This window comes from Parus major, chromosome Z (genome assembly GCF_001522545.3).
Source record: "Parus major isolate Abel chromosome Z, Parus_major1.1, whole genome shotgun sequence".
Taxonomy (NCBI): Eukaryota; Metazoa; Chordata; class Aves; order Passeriformes; family Paridae; genus Parus; species Parus major.
The window spans coordinates 64,976,372-65,004,023 of record NC_031799.1 but is presented as its reverse complement, the minus strand read 5'-3'; the positions used below and the strand labels follow the sequence as shown (position 1 = coordinate 65,004,023).

At 35.7% G+C, this 27,652-nt stretch overlaps 1 protein-coding gene across 2 annotated transcripts; it reads right to left on the bottom strand.

Annotated features, from left to right (window-relative positions):
• SLCO4C1 (solute carrier organic anion transporter family member 4C1) lies at nt 1–27,652 on the bottom strand. 2 transcript variants are annotated; one of them, XM_015615193.3, is made up of 13 exons: nt 27,328–27,652; nt 22,146–22,409; nt 18,141–18,335; nt 15,145–15,241; nt 14,124–14,245; nt 13,159–13,274; nt 12,727–12,871; nt 10,972–11,167; nt 7,608–7,761; nt 5,933–6,120; nt 3,869–3,933; nt 1,996–2,133; nt 1–426 (listed from the first exon to the last, which is right to left on the bottom strand). In XM_015615193.3, the coding sequence occupies exons 1-13, from the start codon at nt 27,569–27,571 to the stop codon at nt 302–304; spliced, it is 2,049 nt and encodes a 682-aa protein (XP_015470679.1). In that variant the 5' UTR covers nt 27,572–27,652; the 3' UTR covers nt 1–301. The 2 variants fall into 2 exon arrangements, with proteins under 2 accessions (XP_015470679.1, XP_015470680.1); XM_015615194.3 differs by lacking the exon at nt 18,141–18,335.

Below are 27,652 nucleotides of genomic sequence, written 5' to 3'. Positions count from 1 at the left end.
TTCAGTTTTATTTTTCCAGTTTATTTTTATGATCAGAGTATTCCATCTTCTTTCAATTAAGTTACATATTAGACTTTTAAAATTAAACAACAAATTTCAGTGTAACTTCTTTGGATAGCCACAATTAAATACTAAGCAATGTTTAGCAAATTAGAGAATAGTAAAAATTCAAAATATTTCAAGTTGTTCAAATGTTGAATATGATCTTTTATATTTAGGCAACAGTGTACAAGAACTTTGGTACAAATATAATAATGCTTATTTTTAGTTTTCTTTCAGAAGTCCCTGATTTGCTAATACTTTATGTGCGTATAACAGAATTCTTTTCTGAAGTCTTTCGTGGCAGGGCTTTAGTTAATGGTGGAGGCTTGTAGAAATACACTGCCATAACCACAAAGATGATTGTGATGATTTTGCAAGCAGCACCTGAATGCAAAGAACAGGAGAGTCTTTATCGCACTCGGTTTCATTAGCAGACACAGTGTTTCAGTCATTTATAAAGCTTCATATGGTGAGCTACATACACCCTGTAAGACTGAAATTCGTAGCCTCCATTTGAATGGATTTTACATGAATGGCAAAGGGTAGATACAGTCATCCAGACGAATTCAGACTCCTCACCTGCCTGCCAATTTTTGCTTGCAGCATCTACTACCTTTGCGCCAGTTCTGTATTTCTTCACCCCATTCTAGCCTGAAGTGCAAGTCTTTCTTACTTCTTGTTTCAGTACTGTCATTCATTATATCAGTATTCTCTTTTCCAGGAACTAAAACTTCCTGTATAGAATGCCTGTTCTTGTCAGCTATCTTAAAAGGTTACAGAAAGGTGTTTGCACAACTTGGAAGGCCAAGGAGAAGGGAGAAACAGGAGGGCTTGTATTTGATCACAAAAATGCCATGAGATCCTTAACCTCAAGTTGTGACTACCACTTTTTCAGTTTGAGGATTAGACATCAGTACTTCAGTTTACACACTGTAAATATCACAACTGATAGAAGACAGGACAGAAGCACTTATCTCAGATGCAAGCTCAGCCTACCCTCTCTCCCACTGGCATGTATACCTCACCTTTGAAAGGAACAGATTGTTAAACAAATCAGGAATTTTTCTGACTAGTGTTCAGAGGTATTTTCAAGAACTTTATGTAAGCTATGGAAAAGAATTGAAATATAAAAAGAGGGAGAAAGGTCCCGAGATCTTAACTGCCAACACACCAACCCAGATAATCACAGAATGGTTTGAGCTGTAAGGGAACCTAAAGACTGTCTAATTCCAACTCTGTGCTGGGGACAGGGGCACCTTCCACTAGATCAGATTATGATATGATATTATTCCTATTATCAGATATGGCTCAGGGCCCCATACCTTGAACACTTCCAGGCATGGGGCATCCATAACTTACCTGTTTCAGTGCCTGGCCACCCCTCAGTAAACAGTTTCATCCTAATCCCTAACTAAAATCAATGCTCCAAGTTTTAATCCATTATCCCTTGTTCCATCACTGTGCTCTCTTATAGAGTCCTTCTCTATCCATCTTTCTTGTAGGCTCCTCCTCAGATACTGAAAGGCCTCAATAAGATCAGTTTAGAGACTTCACTTTCCCAGGCTGAACAAACCAAATTCTCTCAGCCTTTTCTTTATAGGAGAGATATTCCATCCCTCTAATCATCTTCACATCCCTAATCATGCTTATTGCCCTGAGGACAGACTGAAGTTGAGCCAGTCCTTTAAAATCTAGTAAACAAAGTGTGACAATGAAGCAAGATCAAAGACCAAAACTATTTTGTGTTAATATTAAAAGAGTTTTTAATGTAGCCTTTAAGGTTTACTTACTATGGTGTTTCTCCTTCCATAATATTTTGCTGATCATGTATAAAAAAAGTTAAAAAACACTGCGGCTAAAAATGAAAAGTGCAAGGTTTTATTTCAAAATAATTCCCATCTAGCAGTCAAGGTTAGTATATGTATTACCTAGTATTTAATATAAAAAACTTACTTATGCCCATCAGCGAAAAAGCCATTCTTTCATTGTCATATATCCAGCAAGCTCCTTTAGTTTCACATTCATTAATATCCCAGAGAGTACAACTGTTGTCTATAGCTACACCAAACAAAATTGGACCAGGAATAGTACCTAAAAAAAAAACAGTAAGATGTTAAAATGTTTGAGTTACTTGGCAGACTTGGTTTTCATGCATACAGTGAAATGCCAAGCTAGTGGGGAAGAAAAAATGGGAGAACCAAACACTAAAAATAACATTTTAATCAAAGTCATAGGTCTCATATTACATCATAAGTCTGCACCTAACATTGCTCTCAGTTAATACATATGATGCATAGAGTTAATTAGTTATCAGTTCTCACTTTGTTAAGCAATAAGTTTATTCAAAGACTTGAGCTTCTTAACTTCCTCAGTCTTCACTGGAAAAAAAGTAATCAAAATCAGCAGTGAAAACAACTAATCAAGGAATCAGGAATTTAACTGAAAGGAAAGAATGACCATACACACCAATCTGTTCTAAATTAAGGGAACTAAAATATCATGTTAAATGTTCAGTTACACATTCCTTCCCATTCCTCAGATTCCTCTGCAAAGCTTCCAGAAAAGAATTCACCAAGAAAAGCAGTGTTTAAAATTATTCTTGCATAGATTTTATTAACTCTGTGATTTTTGTGTGTTATAAGGCACTAGTGTGTTGCATTCAGGTATAGCCAATTTTAGAATAAACATACCAGGTACATTACTGCATGTCTACCCAACCTACCCAAGACCTAAACTCTCCTAGAGCTAACCAAGTAGCTATGTCCCTCACTAGGTCTTCAGCCTAAAACTCTTTGTGATTCCTAAAGCCTACAGCAAAAATATCTTGCTGGTAATGCTGTTAATTTCTGCCTTCTTCAGTCATAGTACAGTCAGTGCAAATAGTTCTATCACTCCATAGTGAAGTCAGGAGTTAGAGGTCTAGCATAAACATCTGAACTTTGAGTGAAGTGAAACAGAGAGATCCTCATACAACAGACTTCCAGCTAATTTCTACCTTTAACAATTTTTGCTTTTATTACATTTTATCAGTAAAATGATGAATCTGTTTGAACAGAGCAAAGCAGAACTCACATTGTTAGATATGTGATCTCAAAGAAGAGGGTATGGGGGCAGTACTAAGTATTGGCATAAAAGTCCAGTCAGCAACTGTGTCCCAGTCTTACATTAAATATACCATTTTAAAACTGTCTACTGCTAAAACAAGAATTTTAATTATTCCTGAGAAAATTCAAATGTGTGTGGACCAGAAAATACCTATGCTTAACTTAGTTTTACTTAAGGAAATTCATCTGTCTTATTGAAATGCTGAAGATGCTCAGACTTACAATTTAAGTATTATATTTCCCACATTATACTCTGTAATTATTTATCTACAATTATCTACAATTTCAATAAATGCTAAAATTAGTCAGACATTTTGAAGGAAGGAAGAAGAGAAAAGGCTCCACATATTCACTTTCCTTTAAACTTCTGGATTTCAGATTTTACATTAAATTGTTTTCTATTACATCAGTTTTTCTTACCTCAGCTTTCAGAATGGGCCTTCTTCTGGGAAAAGTAGCAGCAGATGCCCTTTACTAAAAGAATGACAGTTACCTGTATTTGGTTTGTGGTCTTAAGAATGAAAAAGGCTAGAGAGAACATGAATGCCCTACAAACAAGGAATTTGAATCCAATGGTACCTTACAACAAGTGTATCCTATAAGCCAATGAAAGGCTGCTTTGAGCTCCTCTGAAAGCTTTTAATGCATTATTTAAAACTCTAGGAAAATATGTCAAATAAGTAGATTATTCAGAGGCAAATATTTCAACATGAAAGTCATACCCAGTAGTCGCAGAAACACTGACTGTACTCCAAGAGCAAATGAGCGCTGCTTATCTGGCACACACCTGTAAACAAAATTTGCAGTTTAAGACAGAGTAAACAAGTCCTACTTCTGTGCTATGCCCCTCAGTGAATATGTTTTTTTCTCTATATAATCTGTCAACCTGGTAATTGCTGAGGGGTTTAGAAATCCAAAACAAGTAACCAAGCTATTTCAAGTAGTGTTTAGATAAAAGATAGAAAAACCACCAGTAGACCATCAAGAAATTTTAGATTTAACTAGTTTAACAAAATAGTATAAATAAAAAGGAATCTTACTATCCTCACCATGATATACTGTTGAACATCTTTTCCACAGAACAACCAAGGAAATTAAAACTGTGCTAGGATGCAATACTGAGCTACTATACCTAAAGAAGCAATACATGAATTGAGACTAGACTACAGCACAGGTCAACATGATATATTTCCATAACCTCTACATATATTCACTTGACCTTATAAATAAACTGTGCTGGCCTATGGTATACAACCAATATCATGATTTAACAAGTAGTAGAATGTATGTCCTTACCTTTTACCAATTTTTTTAAAATATATTTTTCCAGGAACAAACATTCTCATGATAGTATCTTAGAGGCGCTACCATAAAGGTTAAATATAACAAACTTGTTTAATTTATACGATTTAGTTTCAGAACAATTTTCTTTAATAAATTGTATCATGTCTTTTAATGAACCCCCTGAGTTGAAAAACACCATATTTATACATTCAGAAGTTATTCCCACATTCTGGAGCATGTGAGCATGGAGAATAAGCCACCTCAGAGCATCCAAGATAAGCCCTTATCAGCAGTCAGTATTAGGTTTTTATTACCCGTAAAGGCAATTAAGAGAAGAGTAAGTTTCCTATAATGCAGGTGATTACTTCTAATACTAGAACCCTCTCATAAATATGAGTTTGTTTGAAATTGCACAAAATAGTCTGGCTGAAAAGATACCAGAATATACTGTAAGAATTACTCACATTTAATTTAATTTAGCTATTTAAATTAGTTTTTGAAATATTAAACTATTTACAGTCCTTTTTTCCATAAAAACTGCTTGACTGTTTCAGCTGAATTATATAAAGATTCAAATATCTAAATGCTACTGCTTAGAATTATTTAAATAAAACTATGTCAGCTCAGTTTTGAAGCTAACGTAGAGCTTCATGTTATTCTGCCCCAACACTAATATGACAAGCTGTTAATTCCAGATTTATACTAAATCTGGACAGGAGGCTACTACAAAGCACTGTTGCAGGATGTTACTGATTTCCTCAGCCCCCTGCCAAAGGGCATCTAGACATATTCTCATAAAGCGACATGCTTATGCATCATGGTTATCCTCTCACTAGAAGTATTAGACGTACAAGTCAAACTTCAACATAAAGCAAAACAGCTCTAGATTTAGAAGGAGAAACACATTTTAAAAGTAACAACAAAAAAATTCTAGCTTTCATATAAGTTTCAGCAATTTGAAAGACAGCAATACCACCACAATTTATATTAATGACCATCGTACATACAACATCAATATCAAGAGAAGTAGTCTACACTTCTTGACAGACTAGTTTTTCAAGCTGGAACTCTGAACTGAGACAGAAATCTAAGGTAGAGAATACAAGACTAATTGTTATTTTGTCCTTTTCCTGATAAAATTTGAAATGCTGTTACTATCAATAGACAAGCTAGTCAAATATTTTCTTCATCAAAGCACACAACACATTTATTCCTTTTTGCTTTAACTAAGACAGTCAAGAGTGCACCCATAAAATGGATTCTGCTACATGCTAGAATGATTTGTTTTTAACAGATTTGAAGCTTATCTACAAAGTGAAACACAGGTGTATGACTGTGCTCTGTTTAAAGAACTGCTTGATTACTACACAGCCGTGTTTAAATAGCACATTGCAAAGCAAATCAAATAAAAATATTTCATTGATACTACTTTTCAAAAGATAAAAAAAACTTTTCTTTATTTTTATTTTGATATTACTTTTCTTTCAGACCAAAAAACATACCTGAGAATGGCCACAGTTGTTGGAGTAGTAGCCATAAATGTAAAAACAATGGCAAAGAAGAAGAAGGTCAGGAAAAAAGGTAAAAATTTGCATTGTGTTGGACATTTCCCAGGGACAGCTTCATAGAGAAATTCTTCTGAACCATTTTCTCTTTTTGTTTTCCCAACACAGGAACAGTTGTAGTATGTCTACAAATAATTTATAAAACAAAATTTAGCTCCAAGACTGCAGAAAATGACACTGTTTTGGTATATTTGCATTGCATTTGCATCACACAAGACAAGAATAAACATTGACTTTACCATATGGGAAACAGTCAATTTCCTGACGAGCACATGACACTAACACTAATTTTTAAAACTGGTTCATCAGAACTTGACTGATTCACCTTGCCTGAGCTTTTGGACCTAAAAAGAGAGTGATAGGCTCCTTTTTGTATAGAGCAAGTTTTTAGTTACAAGCATAAAAAAATTTCAGAAGTTAGAGGCAAACCATATGCAAAGAGGCAAGCTGTACTCTTAAGCCTTAGGCAGGAAAGAATAGAAGCAATATAAGACCACTTCTGTAAGCAGGTGAACAAATGGAATGCTCTTCATCTAAATCCACAGAAGTTTTACAGGAAAAATATAATGTGTCAGTGAAGTGTGAAATTTCAACAAGAAGTAGTTAATCTCTTACATTTTCTTATGAATAATACCTCCACTCATTTTCCAGTATAAAAAATAAAAAGTCCTTTCCTGGGCCAGGTTGCATTTTGGATGCCTCTATACTGCTCCCACATCCCTGCTCAAGAGTTTGTTGTACTAGTAGAGACAAGCACAGAAAGCCTCTCAGTTCTGGGAAGGCTGGATAATAGTGCCTGAATAGGCATTTTCATGGCTTACCATTCCTGCACCAGGAGCCACTAACATTCAAGTTTTCGAAATTCATGGAAGCAGGTTGTCATTTATACAATAAACATTGCATTTTGCTGAAAGGTCTAGATAAAAACTGCAGGTAATGTCAAGACAATTGCTGACTTTTCTGATTGTCAATTCTATTTAAAGTACATTTGTACTTCTATTTGTGCATTCTACATTTGTAGAATGGCATGACACAAGGGAGAAACACTCTGGCTAACCAGTAAACCCTTACAACGGAAGAGTACACAGAGAAAGAGTGATGTGCCCAGAAAGCTCACAGAACAATGCAGGCTGTGAATGACCAGAACTCTTGCAAAGAAGGCTATACAGAAAAGATACAGCTATGCACTTCAATGAATCAAGAGTGGTGTAAATGGTTCTCTCTGAGTTAAGAGAGTGGAAACATTTTCCTAAGTTAGCCAGACCAGCATGAACATGGGGGGGTGAAAGGCAGGGAATGTGGCTCGCCCCAACTAAGAGTATAAAAAAATCAGACAACTACCAGAAACATTTCAGAAAGCAATGTGCTTGACCTGGCTTCAACCCATGTATGCCTTCCCAACAACTGGGGAGGCCCAGCACTGTGACAGGGAACATGTTAAGAGACCAGCAGTGGGAGTCACACTGGTGCCACAAATGGACTGTGTATTGCAGTCACTGGATTTTGCTAAATACAATCTACATTTGTATTGTAGGGAAGGATATTTTGATGATAGTGCATTTTACAGCAATCTAGAACAAACCATATCAGCTATCTTCATTGCATAAAGTACCTTTTTCATGTTGTTAAAAAGATATGAGGCACATCCTGCAAAACAGGGAGAAAAGTACTGGACTTCATCACTGCCACAAACTGGGTAGTACATGGAGCGCAAACACCTGCAGTTTGCATTGCATGGTGCCGTTAAGTTATATAAAGTGCCTGTTCTGAAAAGCAGAAGTTAATAGGCATTTAAAAAAGCAATTGAAAAACAGAAGCTATGTAAATAAGTAATGCAAAATATTTATAGCATAATAATTATTAAAATACTCTATTAATGTTATTTATGCACTCACAGTTGTTTAAAAATAAGTATAGTAGTTAGAGCTCTAGATTTTCCATTTATTATATACCTAATTATTTTTATTTTTATTATTCCTTCCAAAGATTATACCCCCAATTTCCACTCACAAAAGAGATGACAAAATTCTGCATCTCAGCCCAATTCTTATATTATCCTCTCCCTCACACTTAGGTATTTCAATCTCTTCAATTTATAATTTCAAGAAAAAATACAGGATTAAAACCTGTACATGGAATTGTTTATTCTACTGATCATTCTCCAAGATTTTTCCCCTTTATTGTTTTGAGTCCAGTTGCAAAGCAACCTAATTTTTATTAGTTTTGACACTGCCATGCAGTGTTAAACTGTATGAGCAGTAAGACAACTGCACATATTCAATGCAGGATGTAATGACACACCCTGGAGGACCTCAAAGATTTCCTCTGGCTGTTTAGGGAATACCTAATAACTAAACAGAGTTTACTTGAACTCTTGCATACTATTTTTATTTTCAATTGAGATATTTACTTCCAATACAGGTCATCATATGGTTTTGTATGAAGTAGTCCCACTGTATTATTAAAAAATCACTCTGGCTTGTGTGAGGACTGTCCTCACACAAAAGGCATAATCAGAGAGAACAAAAACATTGTTTGATTTTCTAACAGTAGCTCATTAGTAAGTAAAGAGTTTTCACAGGTTAAAAGTTCAGTCAGCTAAAACCAGACTAATAGCACTGTCAGTAGAGTTTAAATACTGTACTGTAAAATGGAAGTTCCAGATTAATTATGTAAAAGGCATGCGTCCTTGTGAGAATTTGAGATGGCAAAAAAATACTAACAGGAGAAATAGTTTAGCTAGGAATTAACTTACATACATTCACACTTCAAATGGAACATTAGGGGCATCGTAACTGCATATAAAATCCATTTTGTTGTAGTACAGCAGAATCCCACTAAATTAATTTGTGTTTTAAGCCTAAGCAAACTAACTTCAATTCTTCTATGTATAAAGAATGAACTACAGTTTACCATAAGCAAATCCACTAATCACAGATTTGTACATTCAGTGCCTTGCTAGCCTGTGAGGCATGCAAACCTGGAACTATTTGATCAATTTGGTGGCATTTGTCCTGCTTACATGTCCAGTGTCTCTTCCCCCTGACCTCCATAGAGGGACTGAACATGCAGTTAGGCACAGTCAGAGAAAAATATTTTTTAAAAAAATACCCCTGTTTTTTCTAAAACATATAGCAGATGAGGCCATCAATTGCTCCTTAAAAAACTCTCTAGGAGTTTTTAAACAAGAGACCCAGAGACATGTGGAAATGAACAAAGTACAGAAACAGTCATTCCATTTCTATTCCTTCAAGTTTTCAAGGAAGCACTGGGCAGTAGAATTTGGCAAAACCCATTCTTTGAAGTGCCTGTTAGACAAAATAAACCATGTTAGTTCTGCTGATAGCCTAATTCAGCAATAAACAGTGTTACTAAAAGTAAGATGCTGTTTTCATTAACACTAACAAGTGTTCCTGTACTCATGTAATTCTGAGACTAAACCTGCAAAAGCTTCCCTCACCTTTTCAGGATATTTTTCAATAAGAAGACAATGCTTGCCATGAAGGATTTCTTTAAGTTCTCCACAAAAATCTACATCAAATTCCTAGTCAACTCTCAGAGCAGTCTCATAATTTATTCTTTCAAAGGCATTTGTTCAGTATCATAAGCAGGAGGCAAACACTTGGGTGTTCTTCCACAAGTTTATAAATTTATTATTTTTTAGAGCTACTACAATATATTGTTTTTCTTCACGAAAAACAGTTAAAGAACTGTCACTGTATTAGTGCCACTAATTATTCTAATTCACACGTCCAGTAAAGTATAATACAACATGAAACACTGAATGAGGTAGAACTGAGCCATTTTTTATAATGGATACCAAGGGACGAGATAGATTTCAGGACTGGTTAACTTCAAATTGCTGCGGATAAGTAGTCTTTCGCAAGTGTTAAGCTACATAACTGATAAAGTTACACAAAACTGTAAAATGCAAATTAGCTGTATTTAATTTAGGAAGAAAATCAGCTGTAATTTTTGTCAGCTGCTTGTTATCATAGGACCTGTATAAAAACATGCATAATTTCATATACTGTGTTCTATACTATACCTTCAGCATTTTATTGATGGATACAGATTCATTTGCTCAATATGTAACTATAAACTTCCTACAGCCAAAATCCAAATTATGATTCACAGTTCTGAGTTGTTCAAATTCTCTGTCTATTAGAATTTTTTCAGACACTGAAGCACAGCGATATTTTAGTCATCGCATTTCAACACTAGCCTTTAAATATACTGACAATTTATACAGCAACTTATAAAGATAAAATCAGAATGAGTGGTAACTTGGACTTTAAGGTTTTTTATTTTCTTTCAGTCACCAGTATATATGGAACATTGTTGATTCACTTTGCATACCTTCTGGAAAAGGAAATACAAATGAATATTAGAATATCATAGCAGTAAATTTCTACTTTCTACCAGCTTGCATGGACATTAGAGGCAACAAAACTAATTTTCTCCCCAACTCATCTTCTGTGTTTTCATGGTACATATCGTGCTATTGTGTCAGTAAACTGCACTACTCCTCTTCCCCATCTTATTTAGCTTCAAGTGCCTTTTCATGCACTGGAGAGCTACCAGGTTATGTTTCATACAAGATAGTGATACCTAGACTTTGCATAAAATAGTGGATTGGGGAAAACAATAAAAAGGTATTGGTAAGTTATTTACCAGCTTACACAGCACAAAATTCATGCCTACGATTTATTTCAGATGACATCTAGCACTCCCTAGGTATCAGCCTACTAGAGTTATTTAGCACAGCACTGTCTCTTTGGCAGTGCCTCAAACAGCTGGTGTTGCCTCTTGCTCTGTTAATTCATGATGGAGTAGATGACGACTTGAGAGCAGACTTTTGGAATAGCTAGTTGCCTTCCTTCCACTTTTAAACACTGCTGGTGTATACTATTTGAAACTATGGGAATTGAATAAATATTGTCATTAAACCCAAGAGTATATTAAAAGATATTTACCCATTATATGTTTCAGAGACACCTGCAAAAGGTTCATTTCCACATTTAGCAAATAAAAATACTGTGTTTAATATTAGGGCCACTGAACAGGTGCTTATCATGAACTTGATTATGCCTTTGCAATTCATTTTGCACTTGGAAACCAAGACACCACTTATGACTTGGCCTAGCGCTGCTGCTGGAATTAGTACAAGTCCTAGAGGAAAACAAGACAAGGAGCAGTTACATAAAAATGCAAGGCATAATTGTGAAGCAATTAAGAGTGCAATTTTATGCTAAGAAAAAAATCCAAACAGTTACTTGCAAAATGCAGTCCATGTGACACTGTTTCCAAACCATACTACCAGAATCTAACTGCATGAGTAATTTATCCAGAGTTTTAACTTGACAGTGTAATTTATAGTTGTCCAAAATCCAACACAGCCAAACTAGATTACTTAGGAGCACTATGGGGCAGGAATCTCTGAACACCAAAAATTGTCTGCATGAAAACAGAAAATTCTCTTTCATTCTTTCAGTGTTTTTTTGACATGTCCATGCTCTTCCTTATACATCTGTTATGAACTTTTTAATAAGAGAACACAAACACTATTATACAAGAGACAGTACAAGATGCGAGAAGACATTGACTGAAAGATTTAAAGAAGTCTAGGTCAGTAGGACAGTTTTGCTGTCATATCCCACAATGACTTATCCTCTTTGCACTCCAGATAAATAACTGAGGATTTTTATATGGCTAATCTATATAAAAACATTACAACACTCAGTTTTCCACTTCACTCCTAGTTTTTGGTTAACAACTAAGAATATATTCCAATGTGTTTTTATGTAAAACTTGCAGATGCTTTGTTTTGATGCAACAATACTATATAGTATTGCCCAGAGAAGCAATTTGGGAAGTCTTTCCCAAACACATTTCTGCTGGAGAAAGAGCAGTTCAGCTACCATAGTTATATTGCAGCACTCCACATCTTAGCAAGAGCCATTATAGAAATATTAAATCTACATATTGCAAGCATCTGGCATTATGGACATTTCTGCCTTGATCTGGTTGCTATTCTTCAGGAAGTTAATCATGTGAATCTATGGAGAAAGCTCTTCCCATCAGAGGTTTCCTGTTTCTCTAATACTCAGTTTTTCACAGTTCTCTCCTGTTCTATTACTTTTGCATGTCAGATAATAAATAGGTGACAGTAAGCCAGCTATAGAACCAATTACATAATAGACTTCTTACATATTCTGATTAGTCATTTTACTTCAAATTCATTGTAATGTCAGTGTGGAATTAAAGAAGAGAAAGTCAAAGTCAACTTCTTATTTGTAATAAGCATTGCTTTTTTTCTAGCTGCCCTGCATTTTGATTGTTTTAGTAGGGACTAAGACACTAGTGCTCCTTCAGCTGATTTTAAGTAATAAAAATTAAACATTTTTCTCCAAGAATAAGAAAGGAATAAACTACAGTGTCATCAGCACACAAAATCCTCAGTCTACTTTGAATATGAATATCAAGTATCAAGTATATCAGTATCAAGTCTTCAGTCTACAAACAAGTAGAGCTATTCCCTTGAGAAATTAAGTACTAGAGTACTTAAGGGCAGGCAAGAAAAACAAAAATACTGTTCTGATTACTATATTCCATCTGTGGACATTCACAAATATCTCATAAAAAAGATACCCATATAATCTTCCACCTGTAATATTAAGGAAGTGTTCAACACAACGTATATAAGATTTAAAACTGAAAAGCCATATTACCTCCAAGAGTTGCTGAAAAACTTGAAGACTTTCCAAACTGATTTTCTATAAACTTTGGTAGAAATGTGGCAAATCCAGTGGCAACTAAAGCTTCTGAGGTACTGGCTATTATTAGGCTCATAAGCACTGGATTCCTCAACAGTATCTACAGGGAGAAATTATCATAACACTCTGGAAATTATTTGATTTTCATACCAACTGAAGTAGAAATAATTATATTTTAAAAGTAGAGACTCTGAAATGGAACTTCAGTAATACGCTTTTCTAACAAATCTCAAGCATCAACAAAATAAATGTGCATTAAATTATCAGTAACACTGAAGTCTTCCCTATCAAAGCACAGTAAGTCATTTCTAAAGACATCTATCATGTGAGAAAGAATTTAATTTCTCAGAATATATTCAGTTTCAGCAAATTTGAGATTCTTCTTACCATGAGAGCCATAGGAAAGTCTTTAAAACTTTTTCCAATATTGCTGGTCTGAACCAGTACCTGACTTCCATCATCATGAGTTTCAGAGATTTTTTCAGCCTGAATTGTTGCAGTTCCTACAAATGGTCATATTTACCAACAGTGAAAACATTGAATACTTGCACTCTTAGACAATGTCAAAAAACTACAAAAAAATGTGTTTACCCTAGTTGGAAAGTATTTCAGATATTATAGGTCTTCTTTCCTCTTTTATTTGTAAAGATTTTTAAAGAGATCAATAATGTATTTTTGAAAGAAGATTTTTGTTGAAAGCATAACACTTCCATTGGAAGGTCATGGTGGCAGTAAGATATTATCAGGAATATCCTAAAAACTTCAGAGTATGCTGAAGACTTCTTGTTCTTTAATAATCATGATCACATTCTCCAGTTTCCTAATTAATTTTTGCTTTTCCTCCATCATTTCTCATTCAATACTAGTATAGTATGTCTCTTTGGATACTCATGGAATTTCTATATTATTCATCGTAGATAACACAGAAGCTTTAAATACAGTCCTGGGTGCCTAACTACAAGCATCTTTCAAACTTTCACCACCAGTCTCTACGCTTAGGTATATGTTTCCAGTCCTGCTGTAAATCATTATAGAAAATCATGGAATGGTTTGAGTTGAAGGGGGACCTTGAAGGTCATCTACTCCCAAGCCCCTGGCCATAGGCAAGACCACCATATACAAGATCCTCGCTTTAGCTGATTCACCTTGTCTTAAAGGCTGCATATTGGAGGAGAAAACAAAAATAAATAAAATTTATATTATTTATAAATAAATAAAATCCTTGTCCTCAGATTTTAGTCAAAGACAGTTGACTAAGAAACAGAATCAAAGAGGAAACATTTAGTAGTCTATAACCCGCAAATATGCATATATGTCTCTTCCAAAGTAGCCATGTATTGCTAAACCTTTACCTGGTAGGTGCCTTGGAAAGCATGAAAAAGGTATTATAAGAAGCCAAATTGCAAAAAAGCATGCAAGAAATCCTATCCACCACGCTCCAAGCCAACGTGGGTCATCTTGATCCACCTTTGTACTGGAAAAGTAATTCAGAAAAAGCAGCTTTACCTTTCTGAATTTCAGATTTCAGTGAGGAAATATTCAGGAATATTTCCTTTTAATACTTATTTAACAGAAAACCTTTTAATATTTCTATTTTCTTAGTTTTACATGTATTAAGTTTATTGTTTGCTTATGTAAACCAACTTCACTAGACAATAGTAAAAATATTGAATTCTACCAAATGGAACCTTCAATTCATTAGTTAATGTCATTGCAATTTAAAGACTATTCTTTGGCTCTGTTTTCAAGATTCTGAGGCATTATGAAGATACTGGAAATGCTGGATTTAGAAAGATTCCTCATAGTCAATGAGTTATATCAAAACCAAGTCAGAATTTCAGAATGCCACTGCATGGATCTGAAGGCTCTAAAACAGAGGAAATAAAAGTGTAAATGAAATAGCTGGTTTAGACATTAATAAAATTTATAACATTTCTTTAAAAAAATGGACTATATCTCAACTGATAGATTTTTTAGCAAGCTTTTCCCTAGGAGTTATGGAGCAATATTTCAACCCTCATATTCCAACTCAAGGAAACAGTTCCACAAGAAATCAGTAGGTGCACCTTAACCCTGAATAAACAACTAAGCAAAAGAAAAAGCATGTTTTGCTACTGAGGTATAAAATAGCTTATATTTAAATGCTAGAACTAATTATTTGCATGACAGAGAAACTTTCATACACAATGGAGTCACTCTGGGAAGTAACTCGCTTGAAGCCTTTTTAAGTGCAACTTGTTTCCAAGTTAATGAAACTCTTGAAAATACAGTAATTTTTGAAAAATTTTCTTCTCACAGGGAGAAAAGCTGAACATTTTACTAAAAGTTATTAGGAAAAGAAAATAAGAAGCAATAAACTAAGTTGTATCTTGCCTTTCTGGGATCTGGATATCAATATAAACCTTAAGCAGTTGCCCTCCTAAGACATAGCCAATAGCAGGACCCAGCAGAGACATAGAATAGCCAATTCCTAGAAGAGAAAATATATCACATTCACCATAACTTCTTTAATGTTTTTTAAAGGTTTGTTTTAATAAAATTCTTAAATCAACTTCAGACTAAAAGGTTTCTGTAAGTCAGCTTGTTCTTCCACTATCGCTACTTCAGTTATAGCATATAGAAGACAAAATCTGTAATTTTGCCTCAACAAGGAAATTTGCAGCTCTCAGAAGCTTCAAATCAGAGTTTCAGCAAAAGGCATTTCACTGACTGCACCTTTAAGCATTATTAGATTGCTTTCCTTCCCATTTTGTGCCTACATATAAGAGATAACTGGTGAAAAAAAAAATCAGTGGAATTATGAACATTGGTTATTAACTAAATTAACCACAATCTTTAAGAACTTGCTTATTTATATTTTTGAATTTTAAGTTATTTTCTAGATCTTCTAAAACCAGAATACCTAAACAGAGTTACCTTAAAGTGTCTGACTGAAGTAATATCTGCATTAAAATACAAAGCCAAGGCTCTTAAGAGCTCATGGCAGTTTTAAAGAAAAAAAACCAAACAAAAAACAACAAAACAAACAAGCCCCCGACCCCTCCCCACTAAGAAAACACCAACCTGAAAAGCTGCTAGTGTAATCATACCCTACAAAAGAGTACAAGACTTTCTTGATGTCACCATAGTGTTACTGGCCTACTAGACAGATTTTTGTTGCAGTTTAGCACTCACTGATAGCAGGAATACTGTCTCTGCAGATTAAGGCTTACAATTAATAGCAACTAGATGCACCTTTAATTAGTAAAGATGTATTCCTGATCCAGGTGGAATCATCTGGATTTCTCATTTGGATCACAAGTACTTAATATCCCTCTAGTAAGAGAAAATGACGGGAGAGTCAGGAGGGTGAGAGGGATGCAAGAGGGTAAAGCGATGCAAAATGTGACAGTCAAATAAGTCAAAATAAATACTGAATAGGTATATCCCAGGTTTTCCCACATTTCGGAAATAGTGACACGTCATAGGAACTTTCTGACTTATTCATTTTCATCCTCCAGAACTTCAGACTGCGTTTAAAAAGCACCTATTTTTTCCCCACACACTCAATTTAAATACCATTTGGAATTGTTTAACTTCCATGGCTTTCATTGTAGATGTCCTACTCCTCATGAAAATGCACCCAGTGTAGAAGAGAAAGAAAATAGCATCTAAAATGTTGCAGGCTTACAGTAAAAGGTACTAGCAGCTGTTTATGGACAGCTTAAGGGGTAGATTCTGTGTTTATTTTGGTTTTGTGGGTTGTTTTTTTGGATTTTGGTTTTTTCCTGCATTGCATAAGTCTTATTGTATAAGGTAAAGCAACACAACATACTTCAACACTTAATACATTGCATGAAGCAAGAGAAAGAATCAAGGTTTACCTAGCTACCCACTCATTTGCATTCCAGTTTTGTTATATTAGGCAGAATACGCTGCTCTTTTGATTCAACTCATGCATTAGTTTATTGTATTTGCTTTTTGTTTTTTTGAAGTATGAACACTGAGACCATTCTCCTGAATTTTCAGGTCACTTCTTCCCCTAATCATGCAGACAACTCTAATTCTGCTGTATTTATTTCACTGGTTTCAGGGGATTGGGCAGGGGAGGAGGAAAAATCGTAATATTATCTCTCTAAAAAAAACCATCAAAAACAAAACTTGTCTTTGTCATCTAAGATTTATCATGTGCACCACCCTATTTGTTGGCATCAAATGGAATGGCTTGCCTGGAAAAACTGTGCAAAAATTGCATGCAAATAGATAATTATGTCAATTTTGCCCCTTAAAATATTAATTTCATCTGATAACAGTCTTGGAATCTAAGATGCTTTGAATTCCTCCTGCAAGTTACAAGTATAGGTAAGATGTTTTTAATCAGCTTACATATAAGATGTAGGAAATAAATATCTTTATACCCACAGAAAACACACTTAAACTGCAATAAACTTGGCAATAAAATAGCACATAACTTAGAGAATGGTGACTGAAAAAGATTAAAAAACAGTGTTAAGTATTAGTACTCCTTAGCTTTTAAACTGCTCCAGTGAAGCAATCTCTCTACTTCCAGCACAGCCAAGTGCCAAATTTGTATCTGGTTAGAGAATTGATCACATGAGGCACACCAGTATTTATGCACTGAGTGGACAGCCTGCTATTAAAAGGTAAGTAAATAAAATTATTAACCTAGCTACTGACCTGACTGATACACTTTCAACATCTGTGACTAGAAGTAAGTTTTTGCTACAACTTATTCTGTTAACAGACAAGCTACATTAACCATTTAGCAATTTTCAGTTATTGACATGAAAAGGTGACAGAAGGGGTGCTCAAAGTAGCTTTACCATACTCTACAGAATAAAAATTGAAAAGACTTGGTACTTGGTTGCTAAAGGACACAAAATTATTCACACAACCACTCTCAGTGTCAGAACAAAAACCTGTGATTTTATTCTCTGACTCCAGTATTTATATATTCTCAACAGTGACCAGGGATTGGATAATTAAGTTATCACCTTCCCAAGCACACTGGTCATGCAAAATATCCATCAAAAGATATTTCTTAGAAGGAATGTGATAAACAGCTTATGTTTACAGGACTTTCACTGGAAAGTAACTAAAACTATGGAAACTATCAGAAGGTTTAATTTTCAGAGTGACAGTACTTAGAGCAGACTAATATCTAAATTGCACAGTAATTATGTCTAATGACATAAGTAAGTGACAGTACTTAGAGCAGACTAATATCTAATTGCACAGTAATGTAGAAATACTTTAAGCATATAAGCAATAATTACATGATTGCTTAACAGGAATTCATAAAAACACTTAGAATGCATTGCAGTCTATGGTCTATCCAGACATTGTGCTATAAACAGCTTTAAAGTTACCTATATAAAGGGAAGACATGTGTTTTGGGACACTATCATCAATAAAAGCTGTCCCCAAAGTATATAAAGGAGTTCCTCCAACACCCAGCAGCAGCTGTCCGAGGATAAAGACATAGAGATACTTGTGAAGTGAAGAGCTTGTGCTGACATGGCAAGTGGAATTAGCAAAGGTGGTTTCTGCAGTTAGACACGTGTCTGAAAAACAGAGACAGCAAGACTTTACAATGCTGTTACCCAACTCATTACAGTCCAATCTGAAGAATAATCTGTACTGAAAGCTAAACTACAAAAGAATGCTGTTATGTCAGGCTCCCATTTTAATTTTTACACTTATTAATATATCCAATATGGCAGTGCCAAGCCTTCTGTGATATCATATCCCCCAAAAGAAATAGTAGCAGGGCTTGGTTTCTGTTTCCTCTCCAGGAAGGCAATAGGAATGAAACAGCCTTATAAGTATGTGGTTGCTTGTTGAAAGCATTGTTGACCAGTTGTATGAAAAAGCCAACCAACCAACCACCTGTCAAATGGTCATTCCACAGGTTATAAATATTCCTATGTAACAGATACTTCATTGCATTCTTGTACCTTATAACAATTCTTTGGAGCACCAACAACTTTCACTCAAGTGTCAGAGCAGCCTGAACAACCTGAGGAAATCTGGGCCTGATAGAAAATGCAGTCTGTCATCAGCAAAGATTATCCTCCTTTTACATTCACTCTTTTGAAAGGTGTTTGCCTATGAAAAAGGGAAAAACCTTAAAAACCTATACCACTATCTCTCCTAGAACACACACTGCCACATCTCTAGAAGGAAAGTTAATGTAAAGCCTCTGTACTTGTGCACACACAAAGAGGGAAGAGAAAAGAGGAACGGAAAACAGGGAGTACTGTGTTGTCTTCTTTCTCTTGCTACCATCGTACTTTTGGTAGCAGAATACCAAGAGACTAGATGTAGGAGAAATATTTCCATGTTTCTCCATATAAAGCATAAAACCCTAAGAAGGAGGATAAACGCATCAGTTTGGTAAGTAATGAGCCCCACTGAACATGAAAATGTCCTCCAAATCAGATAAGTATACCAATTAATTCACACTATTTCACTACAAAATTATTACAGCCTTTATTTTCCTTAGGCCTTTTTACATCTGAGAACACCTTTTACTTATGCAAAGGGACAAGATCAATTCAAACTATGGGCTCAGAAAACAAAGTGTAAGGAAGTGCTGGCCACACACCAGGTATTTAAGGAAAGTTTATCTTAATTAGTACTTCCTGTAGCACACAATTGGTGTTACAGTGCCATTGCACAGAAACAGGCCAACATGTGGGATAAGAAAACATTGCTTCAAAGGAAGAGTCTTTAAAGTTTTCCTTCCTTTCAATTTAGAAAGTATCCTGGATAATCTGTTCCAATATTTGACTGTTGTCTCAATGAAGTTATTTTCCTTGCGTCAGGTGAGAAACTACGATTCACATTTGCTGTCACAGACATATAGAAACACTTTAAATTTTTTAAATAAAATCCGAGACTGCAGTTCAAAGGTACACTGTTTATATTTGCAGCTCTCACTGTCCTCTGTGCAGCCTGAGGAATCAAATTAAGTCGATTCCGTTAGGGACGCACCAGCAGGGGACGCCCCTGACCACACATACCAGAGCCAGCTGAGGCACCGGCGGCACCTGCAACCTGGAAAAGTTACCTGAACAAACAGCGGGCCACACCTGCCTTATAAATTTGAGTCTAAAACCTCTCTGGAGAATAGAACACACATTTTACAGTGGCTTTAAAAATCAAATAAACAGACAAAAAACCCACAAAACCCCAAAAAAACCCAATAACAGGCAGACCATTGATTAGCCAATATTTCAATATGAAATGGATTGAACTTGTTTTAAGAAGTGGTATTATGAGAAATAAATGATCAAATAGATTTGTAGAATAGAATATGAGTATACTCAGAATAAAAGTAAATTATTATCTCAAGATAAAGCAGTAAGTTCCAGGAAGTATGTAAGAATTATGCTGGAGGCTAGATGTATTTTGTATTTCAGATTAGACTTATAAATTAATATGGCAGCCACATTAAATATTATCCTGCATGTAAAATTCACTGTATTGACATATAACTGACAAGATTATAATATAATAATCAAGTAACCAAGAAGTAACAAGACCTGTTCAGAAATAAGTGGTAGATTTTAATACCACTTAAAACATCAAATTCAAGCTCAATAAAAAATTAAGATCCCTATAAGTGACTCATACAAATAATTAAAAAGGAAGGCTGTTGGAGTGTGGTGCTATTAAATTCTGCAATTTATTATATAGTTAAAATGTTTCATCAACCTCAGAGCTAAACTAGACATCCCATAATCCTGTGCTCTGAACTTGAGATGCTGTTGCACTGCACCTGAAGATTTATGTTGACTGCAACAGTGCAGACATCCCCTGCACTCTTAGTTATTTATCTTTGACAGTGTTTTGTTTAAGTCAGCTTAACATCTTAAATGTGCTCACCACAGGCACAGCATAGGTACCTGCATCACAACAGTCAAAACAGCAGGCAAGCTGTCAGCTGACAGTGCTATGGTGAAGACACCACATTCCAATTCAAAAATTCTCCACTGCTTTAATATTTCAGAAGTACATATAGAACATGTCCCTAATAAAGGTATCAATATTTACAGCCATCTCCAATGATGGATGTTGGCCAAAACAGTAACGTGTTCTTTGGGATTTCGATGAAAATTGTTTGGAAGGGGAAAGATCAGTTGCAATAGTTGGTCATCTGCTCTCCCACACTGTCATTATCTTGTTCCAAATGAAAAAAAAACAAAATCAGATTTAAAATTTTATGTATTAAATTCAGCTTCCCTTTCATCACAGTGAAGTAGAGATGTCATTGTAGGGAAATAGGACTGTAACTGAGCCAGGAGCCTGCTGTTCCTCTCCCAAAAGCTAACAAACTTATCTGCTTATAGTCCCCAAAAAGACCAAAGATGTTTTCTTCTGACCTCATTCAATTAAGAGTTCAGTTAATTTCCATTTCACATCCTCATATATTAGACAGGAAAATATATCTTGCCCAACTTTTCAAACTAACATCTAGACAGCTCGTTAAAGTGGACAAAATTATTACTACTAAGGAAATTAATTTGAGAATGAACAACCTTTCATCATGTTGCTTAATAGCTAATGATTTTTATTTAGTGAGCGCTCTAATATGCTTAGTCATTGAACGCATAATTTTGATTAAAGACTGCAATAACAAGAGAATCGTGAAAGATTACATCATCCTGCTTCTAACATATCTGAACATTTCTGTATTATAGGTGAGACACTAAATTGAAATACAAATTGTTGGCATTAATCACACTGTACTAAGCCTTGTTTTGTGAGAAAAGTTTAAGAACTGAGAGACAGCTACACCCATGATTTAAGTACTTCTTTGTTCAGTACATTTCAGTACTGCTTGTTTCCTCTTTATTTCAAATAAATCCACAAGTTAAAACATATTTTAAAATAACAGAGAAACTTGTTAATGAATTCATCAACATGCCATTAATAGTTCAAAACCACAAAGAAATGCAAGAAGTAGTCACCTTTCAGGCAAAACTGTAAGCCTAACAGCTTTAACACTTCTCCTACATTGCTGACCTAACTTGACTCCTATTCACAAAGAGATACCAGATAATTTTTTCTTTAACGTGAATTTTAATTGCATTCAGCAAAGCAAGAAAAAAATAGCATTTTATTCAGATATTGCTTAAGAGCAAGAACTGATATTGACACTCAGATTGCTTCTGGGAAAATAAAGTTTGCTGTGCAGAGAGGCAGCTCCTGAACTTACAGATTTCAAAGAATCAATTTTCAGTTACAGAAAGCATCCATTTTAGGACATTGGCAGAGATTAACTATGTTGTACCAAATAAGGAATTGCACCAAGTTGATACAGAGATTTTAATTTTTTAGAGTAATTTTCAAAATAACCATAAGCTTACCTTCAATTTTACCTCCATATTGGTATTTTCCACTACTGAAGTGTGGTAAGGAAAAAACAAGTGAGCCCAATCCTAGCATAAATGCTGAGAAAGCAAGCCATCTTGGTTTGTGCCCTCTTTCTCCAAAGTAAGATACAAACAGTGACAATACACAAAAAGCAATGTCATAGCTTGAAGAGATTAAGCCAGTGAGGGAACTGTTCAACTCATAACGCTTCTCAATTGTTGAAATACTAATGTTAATCAGGCCATTTACCACAATACCTACAAAAATAAAAAAAAAGGAGATAATTAGTCAAAGATACTTTATTTCAATAGAGTTGCAGAGGTGATCTTACCCTTGTGTGAAGGAAAGGTTAAAATTAATATATATTTATACAAGGCTCCTTTTTAAGGTATTTATTAGCTGTAAAATGCAGGTGCATAGTAGATCAATACAGTGCCAGCTTAATTAGCCAAATTGCACAGGACCTATGTATTTGTCTGAAGTATAGATTTCAAACAGAATGCATTATGGTATCATAGGATACTTTAAAAATTAAAGGCAATTTAGTCGAGGTTATAACTTGCATTAGAATACATGCTATGACTGGAGCAAATTTAGGACATCATTTTCAAATTATTGCAAACAATCAACTCCTTGCTACCACAGTGGAGAGACAGAAAAAGGCTTTTGAATGAACATGCACCCTGTGTAATATAAAAAAGTGTAAAGCTATTTAAAAATTCTATGCAACTGTTTCAAAGCAACTGAGGTGATTTACTTCAACTAAGCAAAAACGGTTTACCCCTTGAATCTGTAACTTCCCTGAAGCAAAAGTATCAAGCAACATGGAAAAAGTCACTGCACAAGCTGCCCTATTGAAGCACAGATGAACTGCAAAAAATTAACTCTAAGTAGTGCTAAGCTACAATTGCCAGTGAATGCTTAAACACTGTCTATTTTTACAAATGCATTGTTTGTAGGCTAACTTGAGTCTTCTACCCTGCTTCACATTCTGTTTCTGTGAAAAAGACCAGGTAGTTAAACTTTCAGGAGTTTGATTTTAGCAATCCCAAAATAGGATTAAGTTACAAGATAAATAGCTGTAATTATAACATTATCAGATAGCTTTATCATACCCTAATTATATTGTACCCATAATAAAAAATATACCCGAAAAAAACAACTTGTGAAGTCTTAGATATAAAAATATGTTTGAGTTCTGTAACCTTAGAGATGACTGATGATCTCGCCTGACACAGGCCCTACAGTTACTCTTAGTCTAAAATTGAAACATCATTTTATACCATCATTCTGAGAACACAAGACTAGTAACAGAAATGTGTTTAAGTTAATTTTCAACAAGTGCTGGACCATCCATAAGTACAACTACTTGAGCCAAACCTCAGCATCTCCTTAGAGCACTCAAATGTACTAAAAAAATTGCTCCAAATAAAGCAGTTGTTTTCTCATGGCCAAACTTCAGCTTTCTATATGGAAGTGACTCTTGGGACAATATTAGCTCCAAAACCCTGCTACACCCTCTTTATTAAGGCTGGCAATTTCACCTGTCAGTTTAGCCATCACACTTAAATTCATATGGGATTGACACAAGTATTCAGGTGTCCTTCCAGTGTCATTAGTTACACATTCAGCAATTTTATTTTCCTCTTAAGAAGCATTAACCAAAGAACAATACTAGCACAAAGGAATGAACAAACAAGTTTTTCCCATCTGCCAGAACCTCAAACATTTTCTAAGGTTTTAAAACACTTGTATGAAGGTGTGCTACACAGCAAGTGGATTACAGAGCTAGAAGGCATTGCCTTTTACCTGTAGTTTAAGTCACTACTCTAGTTTGCATACTAAAAGCCATAAAACCTTCCAGTTAATTATACTGGATTATTAGACTTCATCTGTAAAAATATAGATGTGATGAATGGCAACATAATTTTTCCGATTACATCATCAAGAGATTAATCACTAGTCTCTTCAAGAAAGACAGAACCTGACTGATACTAACTTGATCTGAAAAACAATTTCTACAAGGACATCCCAACACTTAAAATTGTAGTATAGAAATTAGTTTTTAACTACTCTCAACCAAAACCTTGTTATGCTGCCACATCTGTTAGAGATTTGGGCACAGTGTGTACTGGTGCATAAAATCCAGATTAATTATAAACCAACTTTATTTCATATCACAAAACACAAAAGTATTTTTTTTCTTCATCCATTCAATAAAAATACACATTTTGCAGTTGTTGTAAGAATGGTGGCTGTAATAACAGGTACACAAAAATAACAATTAAAAAGGCCTTGGTAAAAATACCAGCTCTAATCAGCCTATAAAATATTAGTGATACTCAAAGATTTTAGGTAGATTAGACTGGATTAGTCCTAAACTGTGGTTCTGGTGTTTTATTTACTAAAAATTATTAATGACACGATAAATAAACAGTCCTTCTTATACTAAAAATAGTGAGATAACTTCTACCTTGTTTTCCACCACAGCTATGAACTACAGCATATTAAGTTACTGCATTACTAGATGCAATCATACATTTAGGCAACTCTAAGTGCCATACAGAATGCAGGTATTAGTCATGTAAAAACATTCTAGGGCAAGAAGTGTTTTATATTCAGGAAATACAGCTTTCACATGTACTTGAAACAGAAAGGGCCAGAAATTAGAGTTATGTTCCACCTGAAGTCTTCTGCGAAGATGCAATACAGCATATTAGGTGCTAGTGATAACAATCTGTTTTCAAGAGCAGCTAGAAAATATACTGACAACTACATACTTTCAGTTAGATTCACAACATACCAGGTCACTGCAGATAATCATCCACTATGCTCACTCATTTAAAAAGTCTAGTATAACAACTTACATTCATCAAAAGTATGTTACGGATTACTTCAATAATCTTCAATGCACTAAGAAATAATCTTTTCTGAAGGTGCATTAGGCAAGTTTAATAGATATATTTTATCTTTCTCAGTGATGGTTTCTGTAATTTGAAGGGTAAATCAAATTACTAGACCCAAACTAGACTATATAATACTAGACAGTATTAGGTCACATAACTTCAAAATCCTAGTTTGTTTTGTGTGCTTTTATCTAAACTCTGAAGCTGCAAGACCTGAATATTTTCACAAAGTTTCACACACAAGCCTGGATTTCTTGCTGATGACCCTTGTTCTTCCCACATCTCAAAAAGGATTGGAGCTTGTCTTCAGCACCCAGCTTCCTTTATGTTCTAACCAAAGGAAAGGTTCTTGTCAGAAAATCCAGGTAACATATCAAGAACATCACAAGATCTGTAATAGCTATGCGTACACTAGCTTCCAAAACAAACATCTTAAGTTTCTTTCCTTTAAGGCCCTAAACCTGAACTTGATTCGTTAGGTGCCTAGCATACGTGTACAGTTAGGTAACAGAAGCAATAGCTGGATGAGTGGCACAAGCAACACCCATAATCTCCAAAGGGGACAAAGACTATTATGATACAAGTTGGTTTTTTTATGATTGGGAACCTATCCAGACTACAACCAAGATTTTAAAGTATGCCAAGCTTTTTATTCAGCTCAATAATCAGATTAGAACAGAAGGACTGATTTGAAGAAATTGAGACACGTTATAAATAGTCAAGACACTGCTTAGTTTAACAATCTTTTCAGTGTCCTATTCAGGGCACTTTTGATTGCCTATCCATGTTCTTATGCCACCCAAAAAATTTATATATGTATTCTAAAAGTCTTCTACTACTCAGATATTGAAACCTATGATGTAAGAAATTCTTGCACAGACACACCCCTCTTCTTTTTTATTTATAGAGACAACAAATTTGGCAGGACAACTGCAATAGTAATCATCTTCTGATCCTACCAGCTGTAGGGTCATTGTACCGATTGTAGCACAACCTTTCAAATTCAAGCACGAAACAACAGGCTTATCCCAAAACTTTCCAAACACATATTTTCTAACACTAAATCTATATGCTAAGACAAGATCAGAGTTTGAAGGGGCTAAAATCAGAAAAAGTTCACAGAAATACTTGCTAAGACACTAGTTCATGAAAGGACTCTCCAAGCATCACCAGTAGCATTAAAATACTCCTAGGTTTTGAGCAAAGCCTCCAATTCTTCTCTCCTCATACCATTCCAGTTGCCTCAGTATGCTTCCAGGTGTAATGGAGCCGTCCAAACCCTGCATTTCTTTGGTGTAGGCTGCTCTCTCCTCTAACACCAAATATCCAACATTCCCCTCCACCTTTTCATAGAAATTCCTTTATGAGTAACAACGAGCTTTAAAGCAAATTGTTCAGGAAACACCCTTTTCTTTTCTAGCTAGCCAAATAAAGTTGAAAGGTTATGAGTACAGACCCAATGCTCCTTTTGGCAGACAAGTATTTAAGTTTCACTAACTTCAATCTTTCATATTTTTTACAGTAATTCTTCTCCTCCCCTCAATAAAAATTTCTACTTTCTAAATCTAAGGCTTGCTAAGGCCCTAACTAATCATTAAAGAAAACCAGAAATACAGACAAGAATCTCTGAAGCTGAACAATAGGAATTTATGCCAAGCTAAACTTTCAGGTTACTCCCAAGGTCAATTTAAATCATTAGTTAAAGTTTAGGAAGATGACTGCCCTGGGATTCACAGAGCAAAATCACATACTTCTGCTGTTCTCAAATTCACCCGAAGTCCCAACCAACCAGGCTAGGATAGTGTTTCGACTAGCATGCAGGTAAGAAAGTAGTGGGGTACTACAATTCTATATTTATATGATTGTTTTAATCCCTGGCTTTTAAGTCTCTCTGCGTGTGCACATGAAGCACTATTTCCCTGCGGTCAGTGGGGATGCAGTATTGACAACTGGATGAAGCAAAGGGCTGGCAGGAGCGTGGATGAAGCAGTGGTCAACAAAGTACGTGGGAAAAGAAGAAAGGAGAAGGAGAGTGAAGTACAAAGAGTAATAAATACTGTGCAACTTCCCCATCCCGAGCACAAGTGTACTTTCTTCCCCTAGTGAAACCATTACCGTCACTGCTCAGCAGCGGCACTAGAGGACCCCTGTCTCTCCTTACCCACCCCCCAAAACATCACCACTCCTTCCCCGGCCCAGGCTCCCGCCCGGTTCCCCCCAGCCTCGGGATGGGGAAAGACGTGTGCCCCGACCAGAAGGGATAGGTTACCTTGGAAGATGGCCAATAGGCTGTAAGCAGCCAAGTACCCTTTCGGATTGTTGCAGAACTGCAGAGCTCTGGGAGTGCAGGGGCCCCACCCGCAGGGCCCCTCCTCGGAGCCAGGGCAGGGCCCGGCGGGGGCCGCGGTATCCGCCCCTGCACCGATGGGGCCCGCAAAGCACCGCCGGCCGAGGGCGGAGCTAGGCGTCTCGAACGCCGGGTTCTCGATGCCGCCGCCGCCGCTACCTTTCATGGCGCCCGAGGCCGTTGCCAGCCGCGGCTGCGAGAGGCACCCGCGCCCAACGCTCCGCTAAATAGCCCGAGGGCGGCCCAG

What these genes read in the sequence shown, in the direction of transcription:
- SLCO4C1 (XM_015615193.3), bottom strand. Translation starts at nt 27,571, where the DNA reads ATGAAAGGTAGCGGCGGCGGCGGCATCGAGAACCCGGCGTTCGAGACG. An exon ending in ATATGGAGGTAAAATTGAAG is followed by an intron (nt 18,336 to 22,145) that starts GTAAGCTTATGG and finishes TCTGTTTTTCAG; the next exon opens with ACACGTGTCTAACTGCAGAA. An exon ending in TTTTTAACAACATGAAAAAG is followed by an intron (nt 6,121 to 7,607) that starts GTACTTTATGCA and finishes AATTATTTGTAG; the next exon opens with ACATACTACAACTGTTCCTG.